The 24,287-nt window shown below is 34.8% G+C and overlaps 1 protein-coding gene across 6 annotated transcripts in view; it reads left to right on the forward strand.

Annotated features, from left to right (window-relative positions):
• Positions 1–24,287, forward strand: part of RNF180 (ring finger protein 180) — a 247,587-nt gene that overhangs the window by 68,060 nt on the left and 155,240 nt on the right. The window contains exon 8 of one of the 6 annotated variants that reach the window (XM_063086196.1): positions 18,984–19,008. The exons of the other annotated variants lie outside the window; for them this stretch is intronic. Coding sequence (XP_062942266.1) covers positions 18,984–18,986 — 3 coding nt within the window. The 3' untranslated portion in view covers positions 18,987–19,008. Of the gene's footprint in view, positions 1–18,983; positions 19,009–24,287 lie in introns of those variants that run through there. 6 annotated transcript variants of the gene reach the window in all.

The following is a 24,287-nucleotide window of genomic DNA, read 5'->3' on the forward strand; positions in this document are numbered from 1 at the left end:
GTTTGTCACAATTAATGAACCAATATTCATTTTTATTAATTAAAGATTGTACTTTATTCAGATTTCCTCAGTTTTTGCCCAGTGTTCTTTTTTTGTTCCAGGATATCACATTACATTTAGTTGTCATGTTTCATTAAGTTCCTCTTGGCTGTGACAATTTTTCATTATTTTAGATGACCTTGACAGTTTCGAGAAGTACTGATTAGATGTTTAGTAGTATCTCACCTGGAATTTGTCTGATGTTTTCCCCATGATTAAACTGGGGTTATGGCCTCTGTCATGAGTTCCCAAAACCATTCTCATGTTCAGTGATTCACTAAGAAGGCTTACTGGACTCAACTCAGCATATATAGTCATACTCCGATCTCTGTTGTATTACCACAGAAGGATATAAGCCAGCATCAGCAAAGGGAAAAGATACATGGAGTGAAATATGGAGGAAACCATTTGCGAGCTTCCTCTCCCCCACGGAATTACATAGAATGTGCTTAATTCCCCCAGTAATAAGTTGTGACAACATGGGTGAAATGCTGTGTACCAGGGAAGTTTATTATAGACTCAGTGTCCAGGGTTTTTTGGGGGGACTGGTCATGAGAGCACCCCTCTGCCTAGAATGTACCAAAATTCCAGTCTTCCGGAAGAAAGCAGGAGGTTTCAGTATAAACCACATTGTTTGCACAAACAATTTAGGTACAGTGAGCTACCCTTATTAATTGGGATGGTGGGAGCCGTCCCAAAATTCAAGTTTCTGGATGCCAGAATGGCCAACTTGTAAGAGCAGACAGTCCCTACGCATGAATTTTAGGGAGGAAGACCACAGAGGTAAAATGCCATTCTCATCACATTACAAGAATATATACTATCAATACAACAACACTGTTGTTGTTAACTCAGGAATGTTATGTAATAGAGGGAAAAAAATAATTATCACACTTATATATCCCTTATATTAGTTTCCTGTTGTTATTATAACAAGTTACCACAAACATAGTAGCTTAAAACAACACAGTTTTATCATCTTATAGTTCTGGAGGTCACAAGTCTGAAAATTTATGGGGTAAAATCAAAGTGTTGGCAGGGCTACATTCCTTCAGGAGGCCCTAGGATAGAATTCATTCCTTGCTCATTCCAGTATCTAGATTCTGTCCTCACTCCTTGGCTTGTGGCCCTCTTTCAGCATTGGCATTACTCCAACTCCTGGCTTTTTTTGCCACTCTTCTCTCTGACCCTTTTAAGGGCCCTTGTGATTACATTAGGCCCATCTGGATAATCCAAAGTAATCTCCCCATCTCAAGGTCCTTAACTTAATCATAAGTGCAGAGTCCCATTTGCCACACAATGTAACATTTTTACAGATTATAGAAATTAGGACATGGACATTTTGGGGAAGTCATTATTCTGCCTACCTGACCTTACTATATGCCAGATATTTTTCTGAGTGCTTAATTTAATCCTGGCACCATTTTATGAGATAATTTCTATTATTATCTCCATTTTATTGATGGAGAAACTGAGGCTGAGAGTGGTTAAAATAACTTTCGTATGCCCACAAACCTAGTATATGATAATAGATCTAGGTCCCAAAGTTTATGCTCTTAACCATTATTCTAGGTGATGACTTCAGAATCTTAAGAAAGAAAATTTTTCATACATATTTCATCTTTCTTTGATGATTCAGAAAATATTTTACTATTATATATCTGTATTCTTTATCATCTTTTCCTTCATTTAACTAATGATCATTTGGTAATTTACTCTTTGCCAGAAACTGTGCTAAGAATTGAGGATGCAACAATGAATGAAATGTTATCTTTCCCCTAGAGACTTTTCAGTGGATGGGGAAGACACATTTTTGTCATCATTTTTTTTGTGTATTTGCGTATGTGCCATATCATAGAAAATTTTGGTCAACAGTTTACTTAATATGACATTACTTTGGCCAAGACCATGAATTGCAACCGAAAACCCCAGAGCAGTCACAAAGGAGCAAGCTTGATTGGGAAGGGGTGGGAAGATTATGCAGAAGTGGGAAAATTGATGACAGAGAAGAGGGGAGAAATGCTCAGCTAATGAATATTGAGGGAGACAAAATATTTTGATCCTATAGTTTCCAACACCTAATATATCTCCTTATGTGTTGTCAAAAAAGGTATAAATATTTATGTCCAAGTAACATTTAGTATATTCAGATAACTTTTCTTAGCCTGGTATTGAGAGACCATGAGCTTTGATTAGTAACAAGGGAGGTGGGGGAGGGAGGAAGGGAAGGGAAGGAAGAAGTAAGTTGTGGTTGTGAGAGTGATGATAGCAGCACTTAACATTTAATGAGCTTTATGCTAGGTACAGTATGGGATGTTTCACTTGTATTACCTAATTTGCATGAGCTATTAGATCACTGGGGCATATAGAGAAGCTGTGAGGATGGCAGGCTTTGGCAGCTAGAGAGGAGCACTGACCTTCTCAGGCACCGGGGAGAAAAGGCAATTGGGAGATAGGAGAACAGCAAAGATGCATGCTATCTTTCCCAAGTGCTGTGGTTTGAATGTGTCCCCTCCAGAAATCGGGTGTTGCCAATGGGAGATTATTAAGAGGAGGGGCCTTTAAAAGGTTATTAGACCCTAAGGGGGGCTCCTCATTAATGAGATTAAGGCCCTTATAAAAGAGGCTTTACACAGCATTCCAAGCTTGCTCTCTTGCCCTTTCACCTTTGCCACGTGAGGATGCAGCAAGAAGGGCCTCACCAGACCAAATGCTGATATCTTGACCTTGGATTTCCCAGCCTCCAGAACTGTGAGAAAATAATTTTTTTGTTTTAATAAATTACTTAGTCTCAGGTATTCTGTTATAGCAGCACAAATGGACTAAGGCACTAAGTTTTGTATAAGGCCAACTTGTTTTGGGAAGGGAAGAATCCGAATCATCAGTGAGCTAGTGACAGAGCAACACAAACAGAAAACTTGAACATGCTATGTAGGTCTGGACTTAGTGCCAGCTGTGTTTGATGAATAGAACTAGGTGATGCCTTCAGCATTTTTGGCCTTGTATGCACTGGGAAGACTATGTCAGTTTTTTTATTCTAAACCTCTACATTTCTCTTCATTTGCCACATCAACCAAGACACACTGCCAACCTATTTTTCTCCCTTATTGCCCCATTTTTGCCCTTACACATTTTAAAAACCACACTCATGTGCCTCTTTGTCCTGTTCAAACCTCCTTAAAACTTGTCCCATGCTGAGATACTGGTCTCACTTACTCTTCTCACACATAGAGATCTCACAATATCATATCAGCTTCCTTTTGCCCCCAAACTGGGGAGGTGCCTGGAATTTTTTCCTTGGCTCGGCATGATCAAATGTAATTGGTATCACTTGGACTTTCTTTTACAGAGTAATATTTTACAGTTAATTTTTAATTTTAGAAGCAATAGAGAAAGTGCAAGAAAATGAAAAGCACATTTAAAAATCAGTTATTTAAATGCCAAATTTGAGAGAGAGGTTACCTGTGAAAGGAAAGGAGAATGAGATCTGGGGTGCTATGTAGAGGGTTCCAACTTAATTGAGTATGTTTTATTTCTTAAGCTGGGTAGTATAATAACAAATGTTATCCTCTGTTCTATTACGTTTTGTATATCTACAGTATTTTATAAAACATTGAAGAATCCATTATAAATCATATTCCCTAATGATGTCATCCCTTTTTCATTCATTATTTCATTGCAGAATCTTAGATCACTCACCTTTATTGTCCTTGTTGTAAAGCTAGAGGGAAAATTTCCAACAGATAATATAGGCAAATATTCTTTTACCTAAGAGGTTCAGTTTTTAATAATGATTTTCTAATACTCTGTCATAATAATTGAATATTTAATAATCCACGACCAAAACTTTCTACTAAAAAATAATTATATGTCTGTGTTGCACTGCCTTATGGTATTCTGCTCTTAAATTCTTGCTTTTATGAGCCTGTGTGAAGTGCTAGTTTGTAAAGGTGAAATGGATCATCTTGTTTTCCAACACCAGAGGGCACCAAATTTCCTCCTGGAGCAAAACAAAGTCATTTCTTTCTATCAGAGAATTTCAGACTGGGGTAGAATATGGAATGGTATATTTTTAATTTCTTGACAGATCATAAAAGTAAGAGATTGTATGCTTTGTGAGAAAGGGTTTACAGAATCATAGTAAGGCTTTCTCTTGCTGCCATCAGCTGAGAATCTTTCAGTGCTTTTACTAAACTGTTTTTCAGGGGACATTTATTTTTGTTTGTTCATTAATGTTTGTTCAGAGGGGAATAAAACAGCTACTCTGGATTAATGCTTGGGACAACTTATTTTTAAGGACCTACATGTATGTCTTCTATTCTGGTTGGTTTTAAGTTTCAGGTGGCATGTGTAGGCTTCTGGAAATAGTCATGTCCGTTAAGTTTAGGATAAGATCAATGGCAAGTATTGTGCTTCCGTGTGGAGTGGGGTGCTGGCAGAGGGGAGTGGAATGATGTAAGCCAGTAGGTCACAGTGAACCATTCACATATATTTATATTTAGCAGAGTTTTGTTAACTTGCATTTGATGAAACATCCTTCTTCCAGTCTTAAATAAAAGAGTGATTGGAACAAGGCCACACCAGCCAATGACTTTTTTTTACTAATTATACTTTTTTTGTCCAATTAAACATTTAAAGATATTTTTATGTTGTACATTAAATTGTTTCTGGCTGTCAGATTTTTCTTTTTCCCTTTTATCTACAGCCAAACAAAAATATATTTAAGTTATCTAATCACTAGCAAATATGAACAAAGCAACTTCTACTATAAAGCAGCAGCATAATCCAGCAGGATAAATACCAAGCATGTATTTTAAGGAAATGAGATACTAGTTCTCTCTGTGTACTTTGATGGTATATCTGTTTCCTAATGCTGCTGTAACAAATTACCACAAATGTAGTTGTTTAAAACACAATTTATTATAGTTCCAGAGGCCAAAAGTCTGAAATGGATTTCACTAGACTAAAACCAATGTGTTGGCGGGGCTGCATTCCTTTCTGGAGACTCTAGGGGGCAGTCTGTTTCCTTGCCTTTTCTAGCTCCTAGAGTCTGTCTGCATCTTGGCTTGTGCCCATCTTAAATCTTCAAAGCCAGCAATAGCTGGTTGAGTCTTTCTTATGATGTCCTTTCTCTGATTTTGACCCTTCTCCCTCTCTCTAATTTAAGAACGCTGTGATTACACTAGGCCCACCCAATTAATCCATGGTAATCTTTTTTTTTAAGGTCAACTGATTAGTAAACTTAATTCCATCTGCAATCTTAATTTCTCACTGCCAGTTGACATGATATATTCACAGATTCCAGGAATTAGGATGTGGGCCTCTTTTGGGGGGCATAGGGGTATATCATCTTTATCACAAATGGTTTGGATAGAATCTTTGAGCTAGGCCAGCCTTGAAAGAGAAGAGATAGCCATTTACAGGTCTTGATAGCTTCTAGAAAAATGAGTGTTTTCTCTGACCTTCCCTGGAATTTCCACATTACGTACCACATTACTCTAGTTTTTCTTGGGGTTTTGAAAATGAATCCAAATGTGTTCTAGGAAGCATAATTCATTAATTATGTATCCACCATTACTATCATAATTTGAGAGAAATGACCAGATAAGTCCATTGGGTCTTGCCTAAGTAGTATAAAGGGCAATTAAATTTGGATGGCAAGCTGGATCAGGAAAGGTGAGAGTCACAGGCATTGTTTGAAAGGGTTTAGTGGGCCCTGAACAGAGCCACATGTGCTGCTAAGGTAAAAGGTATGGGACTGAAGATAATATTGACCTACCTTGCACTTGCCGCCTGGAACCAAGACTAAGTGAAGAAGTATTACATGACAAACCACATCTTCTTGGTATGAAAATAACTCCCAAGTAGCACAAAGCTATGCCAAGACCTTTGGACTACTAGTGTCCATTTCAGTCCATGGAAATAGTAAACGTCACAGACCAGACGTGTGTTAATGATAAAGATGATAGCTTTCATTTTGGGTGCCAATGTGTGTTAGTTTTTTACACTTATTAGTGAGTTAAGTACACTAAAAGTCTAGTTTTTTCATGTTATTTTTGTTATTTTGAATTGACTAAATGCCCTATGAAAGAACATCTCAATTTCTTCTTAGATGGTGTGAATTTAATGAGAAATAGATACCATAAACTTGCTGAATTGGAAGGAAGAGTTGAACTTGATAAGGAAGAGTTGAACTCTCCTTCAGTTAGTTCATTAGTTATGTAGGTCCCAAATCATTATGCTGAATATAGGAGCAGATCTTTGAGTTAGCCTTGAAACTAATCAGTAGTAGTTTGGGAAATAGTGTATGTTGTGATATGTTTATGAGTTTCTGTTTCCTCAGAAGTGAACTGCTGAATTCTGTTCTACCAGCAGGCTCTCGAGCATTCTGTACAGTCCCTAACTTTCATGCAGTTCCATCCTCTAGCCTAGATTAGATGAATGTGTTCATTATTGGAATTAAAACTAAAGAGGAAAGAAAATAATGTCTCTGCTCATTTTAAGAGAACAAAAAGCCTTTGCCACCACTATGGGTCTGTGTGAGCCAAAGAGTAGGACTGCTCATTTCAGCACACTTGAAATTATAGGAGAAGGTCTCTTTATTTGAAGTGACTAGTTTCTGTGTTAGGGTATTTTGCTTTTTAATAATACTTTTTAAAAACACTTTTATCAAAGTTCAGGACTACATACTTGAGAAGTCAAAAACCTTTGTACACATTGTTTATTGGTACCTAATACGTAATTGTCATACTGAGTGACAGAGGTTTCCTGTCCATTAGGCAGTAATAAATATTGAGAATGTAATGGCTTCACCTTCACAAGAATACCAGAGCATCGAGGTTTATATTTCTAGCCTTTTCATAGAACTTGACCTTAGGAACATGCTTAGGGAATAAGTGGAGATTTTAGTCTCTTTAGTTTCTTTACTCCTTAAAAAATGTGTAGCACTGTGGTTCTCAGATGCTCATCTATGGGTCAGCTGCATCAGAATCACCAGGGGAATTCATAAAATTTCCCCAGAGATTGTGGTATTACGAGTCTGGGATAGGACCCAGAAAATTTTTAAAAGCACCCTCATTAATACAAATGGGTAGCTAGGCTTGGTAACTCTTAGATGTTTGTTCGTAAATGTCAACTCAAGGTAAACCTTAGGAGATCATTCTCTCCCTAATGTTACTAGACTACCTCTGTCAAAGATCATAAGATCTATATTAGTGAATGAAAATTAATAAAATTTCTTAAATGGTATGCCACATTTAAAGGATTGACTTCAAAGGTAGTCTTTTCACTTTGGAGATAAAGAATGGAAATAATAATAATAGTGATAAATAACAGCAATAGCAACAAAATCAATAAATATTTATATAGCATTTACTATGTGCCAGGTACTACTCCAGGCCCTTTAGATGTATTACTCACTTAATCTGCATGGCAACCCTGTAAAGTGGTTATTATTGCTATTTATTATTATTATTATTGCCATTTTACAGATGGAAGTTAGGTATCTTGCCCAGGGTCACCCAACTAATAAGTGGTAGAGCTGGTACTCAAACCCATGCCATTAGCTTAAGAAGCTGTGCCCTTAGTCACTATGTTCCATCCTCTGCTTTTCATTTTATTTCGTGATTCTTTTATGCTGGGGAGCCCCATATGAATAATGAGAAGCAACACAGTAAGTGGTTAAACCATGGGCTTTGTGCACAGCACTGGCTATGTAATCACTTAGGTGAATTACTTACTCTCTCTGGGCCTTGTGGTTTCCTCCTCAAAAAAAAAATGAAGTTTAAAACATATTACTTATAAGGTTTTAGATAAGACTAAGTTAAGAAATGTTTGCAAAATATCAAACACATGCATTTTACATAATAAGCGCCCAATCATTGATAGCTATCATTAAATGAGTATTATAAATTTTGAGACATTAAACAGTCAAGAAGCCTAAAAAATGAAAAATTATTGGAAACAGGACTGTTTGGAATGTAATAACTGGTTAGATCTTAGCAGTTGTATGGCTGTATGGATAGTTCAACAAAACTCTCAAGTGAGATAATAGAAATATGTAGTTTGCTGTGCAGAAATAATCTAGATGGACCAATTTAAAGCATTGGTAGTTTTAAAGAATCTTGTGGTTTGGATATTAGCTATAGCTGGTATGTCGTAAAAACTAAGATCACAATCTAAGCACCAGGATACAGGCAGTCCCATCCCTAGGGACTCTTTGCTGCAGGAGAGTACAAAAAGGTCCTAGAGGAATTCAATAAGGAAGGACTACCAGCATCTCTCAAGAAGATGTTAGTGGCTAATAGTGAGAACTCACAAGGAGCAATTCTTGATGTCCTTATTAAGCTGCTGAAGTAATTTCCTTACATGAAATCATCTTATTCCCAAGCAGTTACGAAGAAAAAATCTTCCAGAGCTTGACTTACTGCTTACAAGCAGTTATTTTTCTGAATCCTGGGACATCTGGAGAGTTGTGCACAGCATCATCACACCACTACCTATGGAAAGACTTACTGTCCTTATGATTTCCCTTTGCTTATACCTTCCAAATTCTGCTTCTTTCTCTTATTATTTCTAGGGTTACTGCCTATTGCAGTAACAGATAAGATTTCTTCTCATTTGGACTATTGTAGTAGCCTCCCAGCTGACCTTCTTTACTAGTCTCTTTCATTTCCATCTTTATTAATGTGGCATTTGGGCTACTGTGGTAGCCTCCCAGCCGGCCTTCTTTATTAGTCTCTCTTTTCAGTGTATGTTAATGTGTCTACAGCTCCACATTTGTTCCTATTACTATTGTCTTCTCAAACCTTTTTGACGCCAGTTGCCTACCGAATAAATTAACATCTAGGTTGCCATTCGAGGCCTTTGTTGATCTAATGTCACTTGTATCCCACAATTTCTGTACATATACCCTGTGTTTCAGCCAAGTTGGACTACTTACTGTACTCTGAACATTTTTCATCTCTTAGCTTTCTTTTGTGACTCCACTTGCCTGGATTGTCCTCCAGTGCATCCTTTTGAAATGTTGATCATCTCTTAAGGTGCAATTAAAAGTACATCTTTTTCTTGGACTCTTCCGTTAACTATTTAGGCAGCAATCATTGTTTCTTTGTTTCTCATGTTTCTGTAAGTAGTGAAAAATTACTAAACCAGATATCTTTGGTTCTTCCATGGATAACATCTAACACAGTGCTTTGTATATAGACAATAAATGGTTAAGTGAATGGGTTAATATAAGAGCCATTCGTGAATTTTGTGAAAAGGCAGTATACTGAAACTTTCTATACATTTGAGTGATTTCATGGATTCATCCATATGATATATACTTTGTGTTAGGCTAACTTTTAAAAGTTTTGAGGCTCGTGAGCTTGTTGGCTTGTGAGCTTTTTCATAAACAAAGTGAGGAATCTGTAAGTTTTAAATGTAGAATGCGCGTTACAAAATCACTTATATAGTAGCTTGTTGTATGATATAAACGGTCTTTCCTTATATTTTCATCCTTCATTTCAAGTTCTAATGTGAATACCTGTTATTGAATTATTAACAGAGAAAACAGAAAGATATGTTTGATAAATTATACATTTGGTTTCTTTTCTTGTCTTTTTTAAAATACATAAACAAGTATTTGGAGCACATAAAAATTATTTTGGGCAAAGCAGGAAAGAACTATTACTTTGTCTTTAATATTTACCATATCCATTAAGACTACTATATTAATTATCTCTTACTGTATATTACTCCAAAACTTAATGGCATAAAACAACACTAATATTATTCCCAATTCTGTTGGTCAACAATTTCAGTTAGCATTAGCTGGTCATTTCTTCTTCTGGTCTCAGCTGCATCATCTGCCCCTCAAGTAGGCTGAAGTTTCCAAGATAGCCTCAGTCACATGTCAGGAGGTTTGTGTTGGCAGTCGGGTTGGCTTCTCTCTCTGTATGGTCTTTGATCCTTAAGGAGATTAGCTTGGGCTTTTTCACAAGGCATTATTGCCTTCTAAGAGGACTAGAGTGGAAGCTGAAGAATGTATCAGGACTATGTTTAGAAGTCACAAAACATCATGTCTACTACATACTGTTGGCCATCCCAGATTCATAAGGTGGGGAAATAGAGTATTCCTCTAGATGAGAGGAGCAACAAAGTCACATTGAGAAGGAACATGCATACAAGCATGAGAAGAGTTATTATGACCATATTTTCAGACAGTATATCACAAGTATAGCAAACTTCAGAATGTTAAGGGTTAATCCTCAGTTGCCTTTTGTTTCCTTTAGAAAACTCCTTGGAAAACTGATTGTATCCAATGCATTTTGCTCTCTGATGACTATACTGGCCTTTGGTTTAAATGGATTTTGCAGATAACTTTTAAAATAATACCTATATTAAGGACCTATCTCCAGAGATTCCTGTTTAATTCATCTAGAGCAGGCCTAGTCATTGTCATTTTTAAAATCTTTTCTGTGTTATTCTCATGTACAGCCAGGGTTTTGAACCACTACATTAGATAATATTCTTTTTATACTGCTCATTATCTGATATTTTTAAAAAGTGAGCAGTGCCTGTGCTGGTAGAATCAGAAGTTACGTGAAACAGTTTTCAAAGACCAGATTGTTGCCTTATTGAGTTTTAAGTTTTGCACCTAATTTAAAGCAATGTGAAGTACTGAAAATAGGAAATAAAATAGGCAACATAAATAATTTTAATGAAGCTATAAATGAAAGAAATTTTTTAAAATGTGAGGAGAAATTAATAATTTATCAGACACAAAGAGACAGGTTTTGCCTATGAGCTATTGCATATATTCTCCCCTAATTATTATGGGAATTGTATTCAGGCCTCTGAGAAGAGACTTTAGACCAATGTGTACTGAGTAACATATACCAAAATCTGTGAAGTAAAACTGATTGCATTGGGAGCTGAAAGAAAACAAGAATTCAGTAATCCTTCAGGATTGCAGAGTCACAGAATGTTAGAACAGGAAAAGCTCACTCTGCCTGGTTCTTCTTCACCATCACTAGGATTAAGACTCCCTGCCCTAAATAATTTCCTGGTGTTTTAAAAGAATGCCTTGGACTATTTCAAAAAACTTGTCCTTCTGCATGGCTTATAATTGGGGGGCAGGAGGAGGGCAGCACAGTATATTGGAAAGAGAACTAGAAGTCCCAACAGATTGGAATCCTAGCTACCCTGGTAACTTAGTTGAGTGGTTTTATGCAAGGTACTTAATTCAGCCAAGCCTTCCTTTCATTTACATGTCTGGTGCCTTATCCACAGAAAGGAAGAATTAGATAGATAGGTGCTGCTGACATGTCTCTTCCTTCCCATTTGTGATTCAGTTAGCAAGCACTTTTTTCCTTTTAATTAAAGACTAATTAAATGTTACCAACATGGTCAGTGACAATACTATGACCTTAGGCTTTCTAACTCATAGTCTAATATGGTTGAACTTTCCAGATGGCAGTTACCCTTTCTTAATTTACCTTAATTCTAAATAATATTTTTTAAAGTATTTCTTTAAAATGCTATGTCATAATGTTAAGTGAAAAACAAAGCAGGCTATCAAAGTGTGTTTACAGATAATTTAATCACAACCATGAAAAAAACTTGGAAGAAAACATCGAAATTTTATAGGGATTTACAAAGATCTTTCTCTTTGTCTTTCCAAATATTTTAAAAAGCATGAATTTCTTCTATAACAAAAAATAAACAATACTTTTTCTCCCTTAAGACGTACATTTGCCAGAGGTAGCTACACTCTGAGACAAGTTTATACAGTCATTTTGTGAAAGATAGCTATACTCTGAGACAGGTTTACACATTCATTTTGTGAATGATAGCTATTCTCATAGTAATGCTGAATCCACATACAATTCCAAAGTTTTCTAAAATAGCCAACCCCTGTGTTGAAATTCTTACCACTTTTCCTGAATTTTCTACCTAAATTTATAGTATCATTTAACTATTTGCCATTGCTACAAACTTAGGAGTCTTACGTGTCTCCATTTTCTTTATTGCCCACATGTAATTAGTTATCACACTCAGATATAATGACTATTAAATTCGATTCCTTCCACCTTTAAGTGGTCCTTTTCTTCTCTGTTCCCATCACTCAAGGCCCTAGTTTAAACCCTTACTGTCTCCTTGAATTACAGCTAAAATATACCTAATCACAACAATCTTTGCCTAAAAAATCTATGAATCATCATTTATGAAGGATAATGTTCAAACTAACAGTATAGTCCCACACTACATGTCTTTTTTCATCTTCATTTCTTCTCCCTCAACTCTCCCTGCCACCTCTCTTTGGTCCAGGTTTCTCTCAGTTCCCTGAAAATGACATGTGCTTTCACGTATCTATAACTGGCCCCTCTGTTTTGATTTTTCTACTCTGCGTTCTCCATTTACGCAGTTATTCATCCTTGAAGACTCAGTACTAGTATTAAACTTTTATCAACTTACCCAGGCAAATGTACCTGCTTTCCCGTCTTCTAGGCTCTTTATAAGTACCCTGATTATAAAATGTAACACGTTGTAAGATTTGCATGCGTCCTCCAACTAGACTGTGAGCCTTGCAGGGCAGGGCCTTTCATCTTAATATTTCACAGGTCCAGCCATAAAGTAGGCAGTTAGTTATTGTTTGTTGAATGTGACATAAACTGGTTTCTAATTTCCTCTTTCTTTTTTTTCTTTCATGACTGAGTTTCGTAAAGATTAGTCATGAATCTTAAATCCTCAAATAATAAAAAACAAAATAACAATTGAGAACAATTTAGTTGAGTGCATGGGTGTTGGGGTGCGAGAAGAGCTTTCTTAAATGAAATATTTACTCTTAGTTTCATTGTCCCAAAAAAATTCCACATAATGAAGATCTTTATTCAAACACAGTATTGAAGATAAGAAATTTTAACAAAGTACACAAGAATAATTTTGTTAACTATGTTTCATCAAGAAGATGAAAATAATGAGTAACTAGTTGTAATACTGTAGAATGGTTACTATAACTGATAATAATTTTGTTTTTTTAATTAAATTAAGAAACCTAAATTCTGAAATTGCTGTTTGTTAGCTGTGTGATTAAAAAGAGAAAAGTGCTAGGTACTTTACACATATTATTTCCAATTTGCACACTATCACATAGGTATGCTTATTTTATAGATGAGGAAACTGAGGCTTAGAGAAATGAACTATTTTAATCCAAGTCTTGTAGCAAGTAAGTGGTAGAGTAGCTCTGAGATGAAAAGAAACATTTGTTAATGTTTTAGAATTAATAATCACATAAAGGAAATGTTTAATCTAGTACTGTGTTACAACTGAATAATATTTTAACTCTGACCTTAAAAAAAGGATTATTATTAATTCATATAAACCACAAGTGAGCTATTTGAAGCAGCTGCAGATCTTTTGATAGTTCCTAAATAATGGTCTATAGAAAAAGATTTTTATCTATAAATTCATTATCAATTTCTATTTTAAACCAGCCTCCACTCCCCACCCCCTCCACCACGTACAAATTGGCACTTACCAATATAACTCTGCTTATGTTAGTGTCAATCAGCCTCATTTAGGAGGGATCTGTCTTTCAGCTTCCAACTCTAGTATGTGTCATTTTTTGAGTCTCTCATATTTGGATTCAAAAGAAGATGCTTATGTGTTATTACTTTATGTTTTTCTTTATAAAGGTACTTTCTTGCATCTACATTTCTTTATTTATTTATGGATCAACATGCATATGTAAGAGTTCCTGAGTGTCTACCCATATGTTTCTGATGTTCTAATATCATAAAATATTTACTGTTTAGGTTATTTGTGTATTATGTAAGTAATTTACATTATTTACTTTTCATCAAGCATATGTATTCTTTCTGCTAAAGAAGTAAAACATATTGAAGAGAAAGTACCCTTTAAAATTTTATCTGCAAATAAAATTTATATTTCTGGCATTTATTAAGATATGAGTCTTTTTTATGGCTGTTTTTATATTTTATAATTTTCTCAGGACTGAGTCTGTTCTTTCGTAAAGTGGCTATAAGAAGACTTGAAAAAGTTCAGGATGACTTCAGATGTGAAAGGTTATATTTGGATAACTGATGTAAATTGTTTTTATTAATCTAACAATCAATGCTTCTGTTCACTAAAATAAAAAAATATTCAGTGCTGTTGTAGTATAAAATTAAAACAGCCTTGGGAAGGTGAAATTCACATAAAAATTAATTGTTCAAAAACAAAAGCTTGGAATTACTATTAAGGGACAGTTAATCCTTGCAAAATTAAAGGCCTATGAATATATATATATACATATACACACACATGTAGATATGCATGTATGTGTATCTGTTTACACATACTTTTCCATGCAAAAAACAAGTAGCATTTTTCATGAATTGTTTGCCAAGTACTTTGACAATAGAATAAAATGGAAACTATCAGTTTTATAAAGAAAATCAAGATCATTATAAGTTTTAAAGTAGAACTTTATTCTGTACTGCAGTTAACTTGGTTATAATATTTGAAACAGTTGCAGATCTTTTGGCAGTTCCTAGAGGACTAAAATAAAAAATAATAAAAGCCTTTATCCTTCATACTTTTGGAATTTAATAGAATAGGATTAAAGCACACCTGAAGAAAAGGATCCAAGGAGTAGTAGATTGGCATACCTGATTATCACACCACTGTAGCTCAAACCAGGACATGGCAGAATCCTCATGGAAGTGCCGAGCTATACAGACAATATCTTCAACAGGTGAGACCAGGACAAAAGCAAGCTGCATGTGTTCAGTGTAAAAAAGGTTCAGGAAGAAAAGGAGAAAATAGTAAACAGAGGAGGAGGGTCATGGAGCATGGGGCAAAAGAGCCTGGTGGCATAGGGGTCATTCAGGTTAGTTAGGGAGGAAAGTAGAGATCCACACAAGGACCCGAGTTTCAGCTCTAGGACTCCATTTCTGAAGAAGATTGAGCCAACAAGGCAGTATATAATGTGCCCAAGGAGCATATTAGGGAACCTGGCCAGATGACAGTGGTAGGGAAACAGATTACAGCTGGACTACATATAAAGGCCAGCATATTGATCTAATTCATTTTTATTGCAGAGTCACGAATCACTATTGCTATGAACTTAGGGCCTGAAGATGTTTTTACATTCTGCATGTATAAGAATGGCTTAAATAAAAGGGATAGTTTTTTATGCCTTGAGGATGCATGGTTAGTCTCAGATTTTTCTTTTGGCCCATTAAATTGATTTCTCGACTCACAAATGGGCCAAAACTTACAGTTTGAATAAATACTACTTCTAAATAATTCTAAAGATTGTTAATGGATTGTGACTATGCCTCTTCATCTTGGAGTCTCCGTCTCATGCCTCTGCTCAAAATCAGTCATTTTGTGAGTGTTAAAAGCCATTTGGTTTGCCTGCTGCTGCCACCACCACCAGTACTGCTGCTTTTATCCTAGCATTGCACAATACTTCTCAGTAGAATCATTGCAAAGAACTGGGCAGAGAAAAATATACAAGTAGTTGAGGCGAGGAATTTAGTTTAATTCAATATAGATTTGTCAAGTAAGCCCTTGCCGTGTGTTAGCACTATGCTAGGTCCTGAAGATATGGGAAAAAATTAAACATGACCTCTTTCTTGGTGAACACATGTTAGTGAAGGGAGACAAATGTAAAGAAAAATGAAAATAAAGTGTGATGATGGGCATCTTATGAGGTGCAATAAGGGTACAAAAGAGGAAGTAATTAGTTCTACCTGCAAAGGACTGAAAATGTTTCATAGGTACACGATGCTTGAGCTGAGTCTGGTAAGATGAGTAGATGTTATCTTGGAAAATGAAAAGGTTGCTGCTGGTTAGGCAAAGTGGGGAAGAGCAGTCCAAGCAGTGAGAGTAACATGAAGAAAAGTACAGAGGTATGAATTAGCCTTGTTCTTGGAACGTCATATAGTTCGGTATGACTAAACAAGAGACTGGAAAACTGGTGGTGGTCGGGGGAACAAAACCCAATGACAGGTTTATAGGCCATGCTAAAGACACCTTTAGGCAACAGGGAGGTTTGCATTTTAGAGAGCAGGTTTGCATTTTAGAGAGGTCACTATTCTGGAAGTGATTGCTTTGTGCAGACTGAGACAAGTTCTTCAGAGACCAGAATATCAGAAAGTGGAATGTCAAAGTAATCCAGTTAGGGATTTAAATAATACCTTATCTGTAGGGATGGAAAGAAACATAATAGAGTTAGGAGAACTAAACCAAGGTGGTATTTAAGGAATGTCCTACTAAAGACACTTATTTCAAACCTTAATTATCCTAAAGTATACTAATTGAATATAGTAGGAGCTGGAAATTGATTATCCTTAGCACTGGATTTCCAGAATTGTCTCAGCCACAGATTATTATAATTTTGCCAATGTCGACCTCATGAATTAATAATCTGTTTATATCTTCTGATTTGTTCCTAGAAAGATTTGAGGTACACACACACACATGCACACACACACGTATATATAATTTGTAAGTGAAGAAATTTGGGGAAGGACAAGCGAGAATAGCTAAAATAAGATGAGTCTGTGGTTAAGGTTAGTACACAAAATTTACAGAGCCACTATAAAGTGGGAAATGACCAGATATATAATTAATAGTGTGTGAAGTAAAAACTAGTTTGAGAAACATACTTTTGGTACTGCTGAGAAGTCATCTCCCTGTAGCCCCTCACAAAAAGGATATTTAATTTGGCAAACCATGTTCTCAGTAACTTTTCTTGTTATAAGTAGAAAAATAAATTTTGAGGAGCTTTTTTTATAATTCATCTTAATGTAAGCTCGTAGCCTTATGACAGGTCTGCAAAGGACCAAAGTGTCATCAAGGCATATAGCTGTTACCCATACATCCAGGGAATATTTGTGTACCTATGTTATGTCAGGTTGCATGCTACACACTAGGAATACAACAGAGAGCATAACAGACATGTCTCCTACCCAAGATGGAGCTCATAGTCTATTAGTCATGATATTAAAGAGGTAAATACTATATTGTATAAAGAATGTTGTAATAAGGAATGCACAGGGTGCCTGAGAACCTATAGCAATGGGGTTTACAGGTCCCAGACATAGTCCCTGAGGATGTAATATTGTACTTGTAGTGAAGCATGCAGTCTTTACCAAAGTGGAAAACAAATATTCTAAGGAGAGAATGGCAGGGACTTCAAGGTTATCCTCTCCTGCTGATACTCTAGTCACCAAGTAAGGACAGGTCTATCAGCTTTAACAGTCAACCAAGCTGGAGTTAGGGCCCCACTACAGTAATTTAGATTAGTTTAAAATATGATAAATGATAATGGTAACACTTTAATGAATAAGCTCCTTTCTTAAGGTACTTCTCAATGTCTTAATTTATTCTTGGAAAGTATTCCCTCTATATTCTTCTTTCATACATGTGAAAATTTAGGCTATCCTGGTGGAAGAATGGTGTTCCTTGTTTTCCATTTACTCTAATGACCATTACTGTTTAAAAGCCGTATAAGTGGGCACATATAGATGGCAATAAACCAGGAACAGGGAGCATGAGGCATCACAAATGGTTAGTTATATAGCATTTGCCTCATCAGACTTTCTGCACTGCTTTACTGTGTTACTGCCTTTGTCCTTGATAATGCTTTCTCCTGCCTTTATTCTTTCTTTCTTCCAGCAGCTTATGTTTACATCTGCTGCTAGTATGCCTTAAGAATCTACTCATACCTTTTCTTTCCTGGACTTTCTCTCTATATCTATAACATCTATCTTTTTATTTATTTACATATCTCTGTATAACTAGATTTATATAAATGAAGTGTTAACTGTTTGGTCCCTATTATCATGCAGCAAAAATGCAAGCTTATTATAAAAAAAAAAATAGTAAGCAAAAAGATAGAAATCAACTGTGATCTCACCAGTAATAATTGCTATTAACATCCTTATGTATATCCTGTCATTACACATTTCTGTACATTTTGTCACTCCTTTTTATAAAAAAACAAAGTCAAATTGTATGTATTATTTTGAGACTTGCTTTTCTCTCAGTAATTATATCATGATATGTTCACATGTTAGTACATATACTCCTATAACATTTTAAATAACCATATAGTATTAAAATGGATTATTATGTCAAAATATATTTAATTGTTGGGCAGTTGTTTAGCATGTTTAAATGAACATTGCTATAGCTAAAAATATTGTGTGTATCCAGGATTATTTCCTTAGAATAAGTTCTAGAAGTAAAGTCTTTCATCAAAGGATATGCAGAGTTTTAAGGCTATTTATACTTAATGCCAAATTGCCTGTGGAAATACTGTCATATGCTGTCTAACCACATGACATATTTTTATACACTATGGATTACTAAAACATTTTAAGTTTTCCCACTTGGTGAAGCAATGTCATTATGAGATAATATTAGAAAGTAAAACTAAATATGGTTAAATGATCAAAAGTCATTAAAATGGCATTACAGAAATCAGAATTCTTGGAAATGTAAAAAATATGTGGCATATAGTCATATATATAGGTGCCTGTTATATAAAAGATATTTCTAATTTTATAGTATTCTGCATTTACTCTAACCTTTTCACAAATGAAACAACCGGGATACAAAGAGGCTAAAAACTTACCCAGTATCCTACTACTTCTACATGAGAAAGCTGTGGTTTCAAAGCAAACGTGTCCAATTTCTAGATCTGTGTCCTTTCCAGAGAAAAGTGCAAGGTGGCTATCTCACTGTGGTGTTGAAATGATTAAATGACACACTTGTTTAGCATTAGAGACGCTCAATAGTTACTGTTATTATTGAAAAGTAAAAATAATAAATTTAATCAGCCCCTTAGCAGGCAGAAGGGTATAGAATACTGGGAATTGAAGTTGAAAGGCAAGATATTATCAGTTTTCTTTTGTTTCACCTCTTACATTGGCCCTCTCTCCTAGTAACACCGAACAGTATAAATTGTTCCTCCAGCCTTTGCATCTGGACACACTGATTCTGAATTGTTTCATCTCCAGCAACATTGAAGGCTTTGGAAACACAATGAATCTAATTCTCTAGACCTGAAGGGGAAAATTTACAGATCTCTTTAAGTCGATTTGCACATAAAAATGTCACTAAGAGTGTTGGAAGAATGCTCAAATAAACAAAAGCAGGTCTTGCATAATTGTTGTTATGTGCTTGGTGTACTATGATATATGTAAGTACATTTAAATGGCAATAATGATGATGATAACTATTAACATCTACTGAGCACTGCTGTGATAGGCCCTGTTCTGAGTTCTGTACAGGTAATAAGTCATTTAAACAAAGCTGCCTTTGGATCAGAATAGCTCATATAGCATTGATAATAGAAACTATAGAAACTGCAATGAATAGGAGGTTGCTTGTTTGTTAAAGGCAAATGTATGGCCCCAGAAGAAGGACTTGATGGTTCTCTTTGATTCAGTTTCAGCAGATCAAATCTGTGCTTTGTTAATACATCCTAGTTTTCCTAATAATTCATTTATTCAACAATTATCTGTTCATTTACTTAAATATTTTAAGGTTACATATTTAGCTGTTTATGACTGTATGTGCTTGTTACCCTCTAAATACATTAATCCATCCAGGCCTTAATTTCTCTCTTTCATATTTTAAAAGAAGACCTCTAGTTATAGTTTTCAGGAGTCAGAATAAGATAATGCTGATAAGCATGGGTTCTGGACCCAGATTGTAGATTTTAATCCTAGATCTGTCATCTATTATTTAACTTAAGTGTATTTAAAATCTCTGATGATTAAAGTCGTTATATGATTAAATATGTTTTAATCACTTTTGTTTTTAAAATGGGACTCATACTACTACCTACCTTATATGGTGGCTGTGATTTAATGAGCTAATAAATATAAAGTACTTAGAACAGTATAAACACTTAACAAAAACAATAACAATGTGGTAATACTTCTGAGGTATTCTATCCAAGAGTGGGGCTGTTAAGGGTGGGTCAGGGGAATACTTAAATATATTCCTCCTCTATATGGAAAAAAAATCAAATGATTAGAGGAGTCATTTATAATTTAAGATACTATACTATTTGAATTTAAATTATTTAAAAGTGTATATATGCTCTATATTATGTGTTTTGAAGTTTAAATATAGAAAGTAAACTTAATTTGTGTCATTGCGGAGTGAATATACATAAAAAGTTGTTTTTGTTTTATTAAAAGCAAGTAAGTGTCACTTAGCATCTTCTCCCTTGTTCATATAAATGCCTGGTCTCTCCTTGAATGCACTGACTATTGCTCATTCATATTTTTATCTATAAGGAACTAAATAAATATTCAGCAGATCTTGAAAGGCATTAAAATGCCACATTTGAGAAAAATCATATTATTTTAAGGGATAGGAAATAGTTCAACATGCATTACTGTTAAAGAAATCTAACAACTTAATTTTTAGATATATTTTTATAGTTGCTGCATACATCCTGAATGATGTATCAGATACCTTCAGAGCTATCTGAAGATAGATTCAAATAATAAACTCAACTTTTTTTTATATCCTTTCTTTTGTGGTATAAAAATGTGTCCCTAGAATACCCAGATAAAGGAAATATATCTGTTAGGGAATTTTTCTTTAAATATTAAAGCTTTATTTTTTTTCCAGAAATACTGATTTCCTATAAACTTTCCTATGTATCTTATATTCAGAATTTTTAAAGAACATTGTGTTCCTTATTCTACCTCCAGTTCTGTATTCAGCTTTTCAGAATTTAACATTATCGAATATTTTCTATGTAATTAATATACTGTAAATAAAATTGCAATATGTGAATATACCAAATGTTTTTACAGCCATATCACATTGTTGAAAATTTGGATTATTTCCAAATTGTTGTTATTATAAACTGGAAGCTTAAATATAAATCACTGTGTTCTGAAAATCTCTATTACTTTCCTTAAGCTAAATTCCTAGAAGCAGAATTGTTATGATCTTGGTTTGATACATACTGCCAAATTGTATCTCAGAAACATTGAATCATTTTACCTTCCTACCAGCAATTTATGAGTAGCCATTTTACTGCATGTTTTAAAACACTGGGTAAAGTTCTTCCTTGCCTGCTGTTTGACCACATTAAGGTATTCTAGCTCTGATTTAGCCTCTTCTATCTGGCTTGTTATCTCCAAAGGTCCTAAAGCTAGTTAATAGACTCAGGAGACAAAACATAATTATAACAATAATATCATCTCAGACATGGCATTAGCCAGAGACCAGCTTAATCCTTTAAAAACACCCATTCAACTCTTATATAGCTCTTACTTTGTGCCAGGTTCTGTTTTAAGTACTTTATATCTATTAGTGCATATTAATTCTTGCAACCACCCTGTGAAATTGGTGGCTATATCATTTTGCATTCTCACCAACAGTAAGCAAGGGTTTACTTTTCTCCACATCCTCACTAACACTTGTCTTTTGGTTTCTTTTAATAGCCATCCTGACAGGTATGAGGTAATATCTCATTGATTTATATTTTTGATTTATATTTCCTTGAGGATTAGTGACATTGAGCATTTTTTAAATGTACCTGTTGGCCATTTGTATGTCTTCTTTGGAGAAATGTTTGTTCAGTCCTTAGTCCACTTTTTAAATTGGGTTATTTGCTTTTTACTGCTGAGTTATAGGAGTTCCTTATATATTTTGGAGAATAACCTCTCATCAGATATGGTTTGCAAATATTTTCTCCTATTCCATAGGTTGCCTTTTCACTCTGTTGTTTGTTTACTTTGTGTGTAGAGTTTCGGTTTGACTAGTCCTACTTATTTGTTTTTATTTTTGTTGCCTGCGCTTTTGGTGTCATGTGCATAAAATCATTGCCATAGAGACCCTGAAGTTCTTAATATTCAAATTAGTCTTTTTTTCTCTTTCTTAAATATCAGTTGAAATTTTTATAATTTTGAAGATTAATTTTATAATGGTGATTAGTGCTTTGTGGATGTGGGATTTTGTTTTTGGAGAACTTACCATTTCTTCTACGAGTTAAGCATAATTTTTTTAAGGAAAGGATTTGAGTATTAGTTTGATCCATGTAGTATAGTCTTCCCAGCAGTATCCCATGTATGATGACTTTATAAATGGTATACTTAAGGTATTGCTACTCAAAGTGGGGTCCATTGACAAATGGCATCAGCATCACCCAAGAACTTGTTAGAAACATACTACTTTAGGCCCCACTGTACTTACTGAATTAGAATCAGTGTGTTAATATATTCTCCAGGTGATTTATATACCCTTTAATGTCTGAGAATCATTGTTTTCAGCTATTTTGTGCCCAGCTCATTCCAGCTTTATAAATAGTTTACTTTGCTCCTGGTAGTAATTGCTTTTGCTGTATGTTACATTTTTCTGTCTGGTAGTAAATACTGTCCTTTCTTTGAAAAGCTTGCTTTTTTGTGTCTGGTTCAAAACAAGAGTAGTCAATTTTATAAGACAGTTGTCTTTTAAAGTGTTGTTCCTCAGTTGAGTTAAAAGCTGTTGTATTGATTGTGGCATTTAGAGCTAGCTGAATTATTAATTTGGCTTCATTTGGCAGATAGATACATTTTAAAATAAGTGATCTTATGAAATATGGTGCTCTCTGTCATGGTTCTGTTATCTTTCTCTTAAAGATGTGCTAGTGCTAATGAAAATTTTATAATGTATCTGCCTGGATATAAATAAGTAACTATAATCTTACAAAAAAAAAAAAAGCATAAGAAGCATTATCATCATCTGAAAATGCTTACTTTGCAAATTCATTTCTTCAAGGAGACCGTATCTGTACTTTAAATGAGAAACATGATAAAAGTTCTATTTGAGATTACAATTGTTTGCTGAATACAACAAAATATATTTTTAGATGTTGCCTTTTCAAATCTTGGATGAAATGGCTAAAGTACTGCTCATCCATTTACAGGTATCTCTCACTGTTTAAACTCAGGAACCAAATTTGAATAAATTTTCAGAGATATGCATTTCCTTTGTGTATTCTTGCTCCTCACTATCTGAACTCAAGAACCAAATAGATTTTAACATGAAGGGATACTTGTATCCTTCTTCCACATTAGCCATCAGCAGAATAAATACATATAGAACTATAATATATAGCAGCATTTCATAGTTTGCTTTCCACATAATGTTAATCAGTGTTTCTCTAGTATAATAAATATAGAAATACTCTATAAACTATATCTTCTTTTTGGATACTCAAAATACAAATCAGTAAAATAAAAGCTCTGATGAATCCTCTGTGAAATAAATCTAAAAATTTTGCTTTACCCAGCATTTCTAGCACAACTATGTGACAAGGACTAGCAGGCCATATGCCTAGATGATGAGGACATATTATAAAAGAGCCTATGAGAGCCTTAATTAGTGGGAACCTTATTCCTTATTTCTAAACTAGGTTGTTAGAGTTAAACATACTGATGTGTTGGATGGAGTACCTGATACAGAGTCACTGATTTTACCTTCCCAATGAAAACTTGGTAACAAAGCTACTTCAGAACTTTTAACCCATGATTACTTCCTAAAAGTGGGATTTACTGCAACATCCTATCCTGATACTGTGCCCTTTCTCTGAGGGCATCGCTGATCACTTGTCCCCTTATTCACTCTGCTTTATTCACATAGGTCTCCTCACTATCTCTGGAGCACACCAAGCACACACCTGTTGTTTCTTCTACCTAAAAGGTTCTGCCCTCAGATATCCACATGAGTCTCTTTCCTCATTCACATCTCTATTCACATGTCTTAGACTTTATTTGACTACCCTGTCTAAACAGTGACCTGCCTACCCTACACATATATACTCTATTTCCTAACACAGTTTATTTTTTTTCACATTACTTATTGCCATCAAATATATATTTACTTTATTTCTCTATTCCCACTAGACTATAAGCTATATAGGAAAAAGATGTTTGGGGGTTGTATTTACTACTGTACACTTAGAAATTCAATAAGAATGAATGAATGACAAACATTGCAGTAAGTATGTAGAAATTAGATTTCTGTTTGAGCTTCTCTCAGTTGTATTTTTAACATTAGACACATAATTTTAGAGCTGTATCAAATACACAATTATGGCACACATTGTTAGTTCACTAATTTAGCACCTATTTCCAGGCTTCTACTTCCTTTCCTGCCTTTGCGATGCAGGATTAAAAAACAAACAAACAAACAAACAAATAAATAAAACCTAAATATTTTACTCATTTTGCCAGTCT

The sequence above is a fragment of the Cynocephalus volans genome, chromosome 2 (assembly GCF_027409185.1).
Source record: "Cynocephalus volans isolate mCynVol1 chromosome 2, mCynVol1.pri, whole genome shotgun sequence".
Classification (NCBI taxonomy): Eukaryota; Metazoa; Chordata; class Mammalia; order Dermoptera; family Cynocephalidae; genus Cynocephalus; species Cynocephalus volans.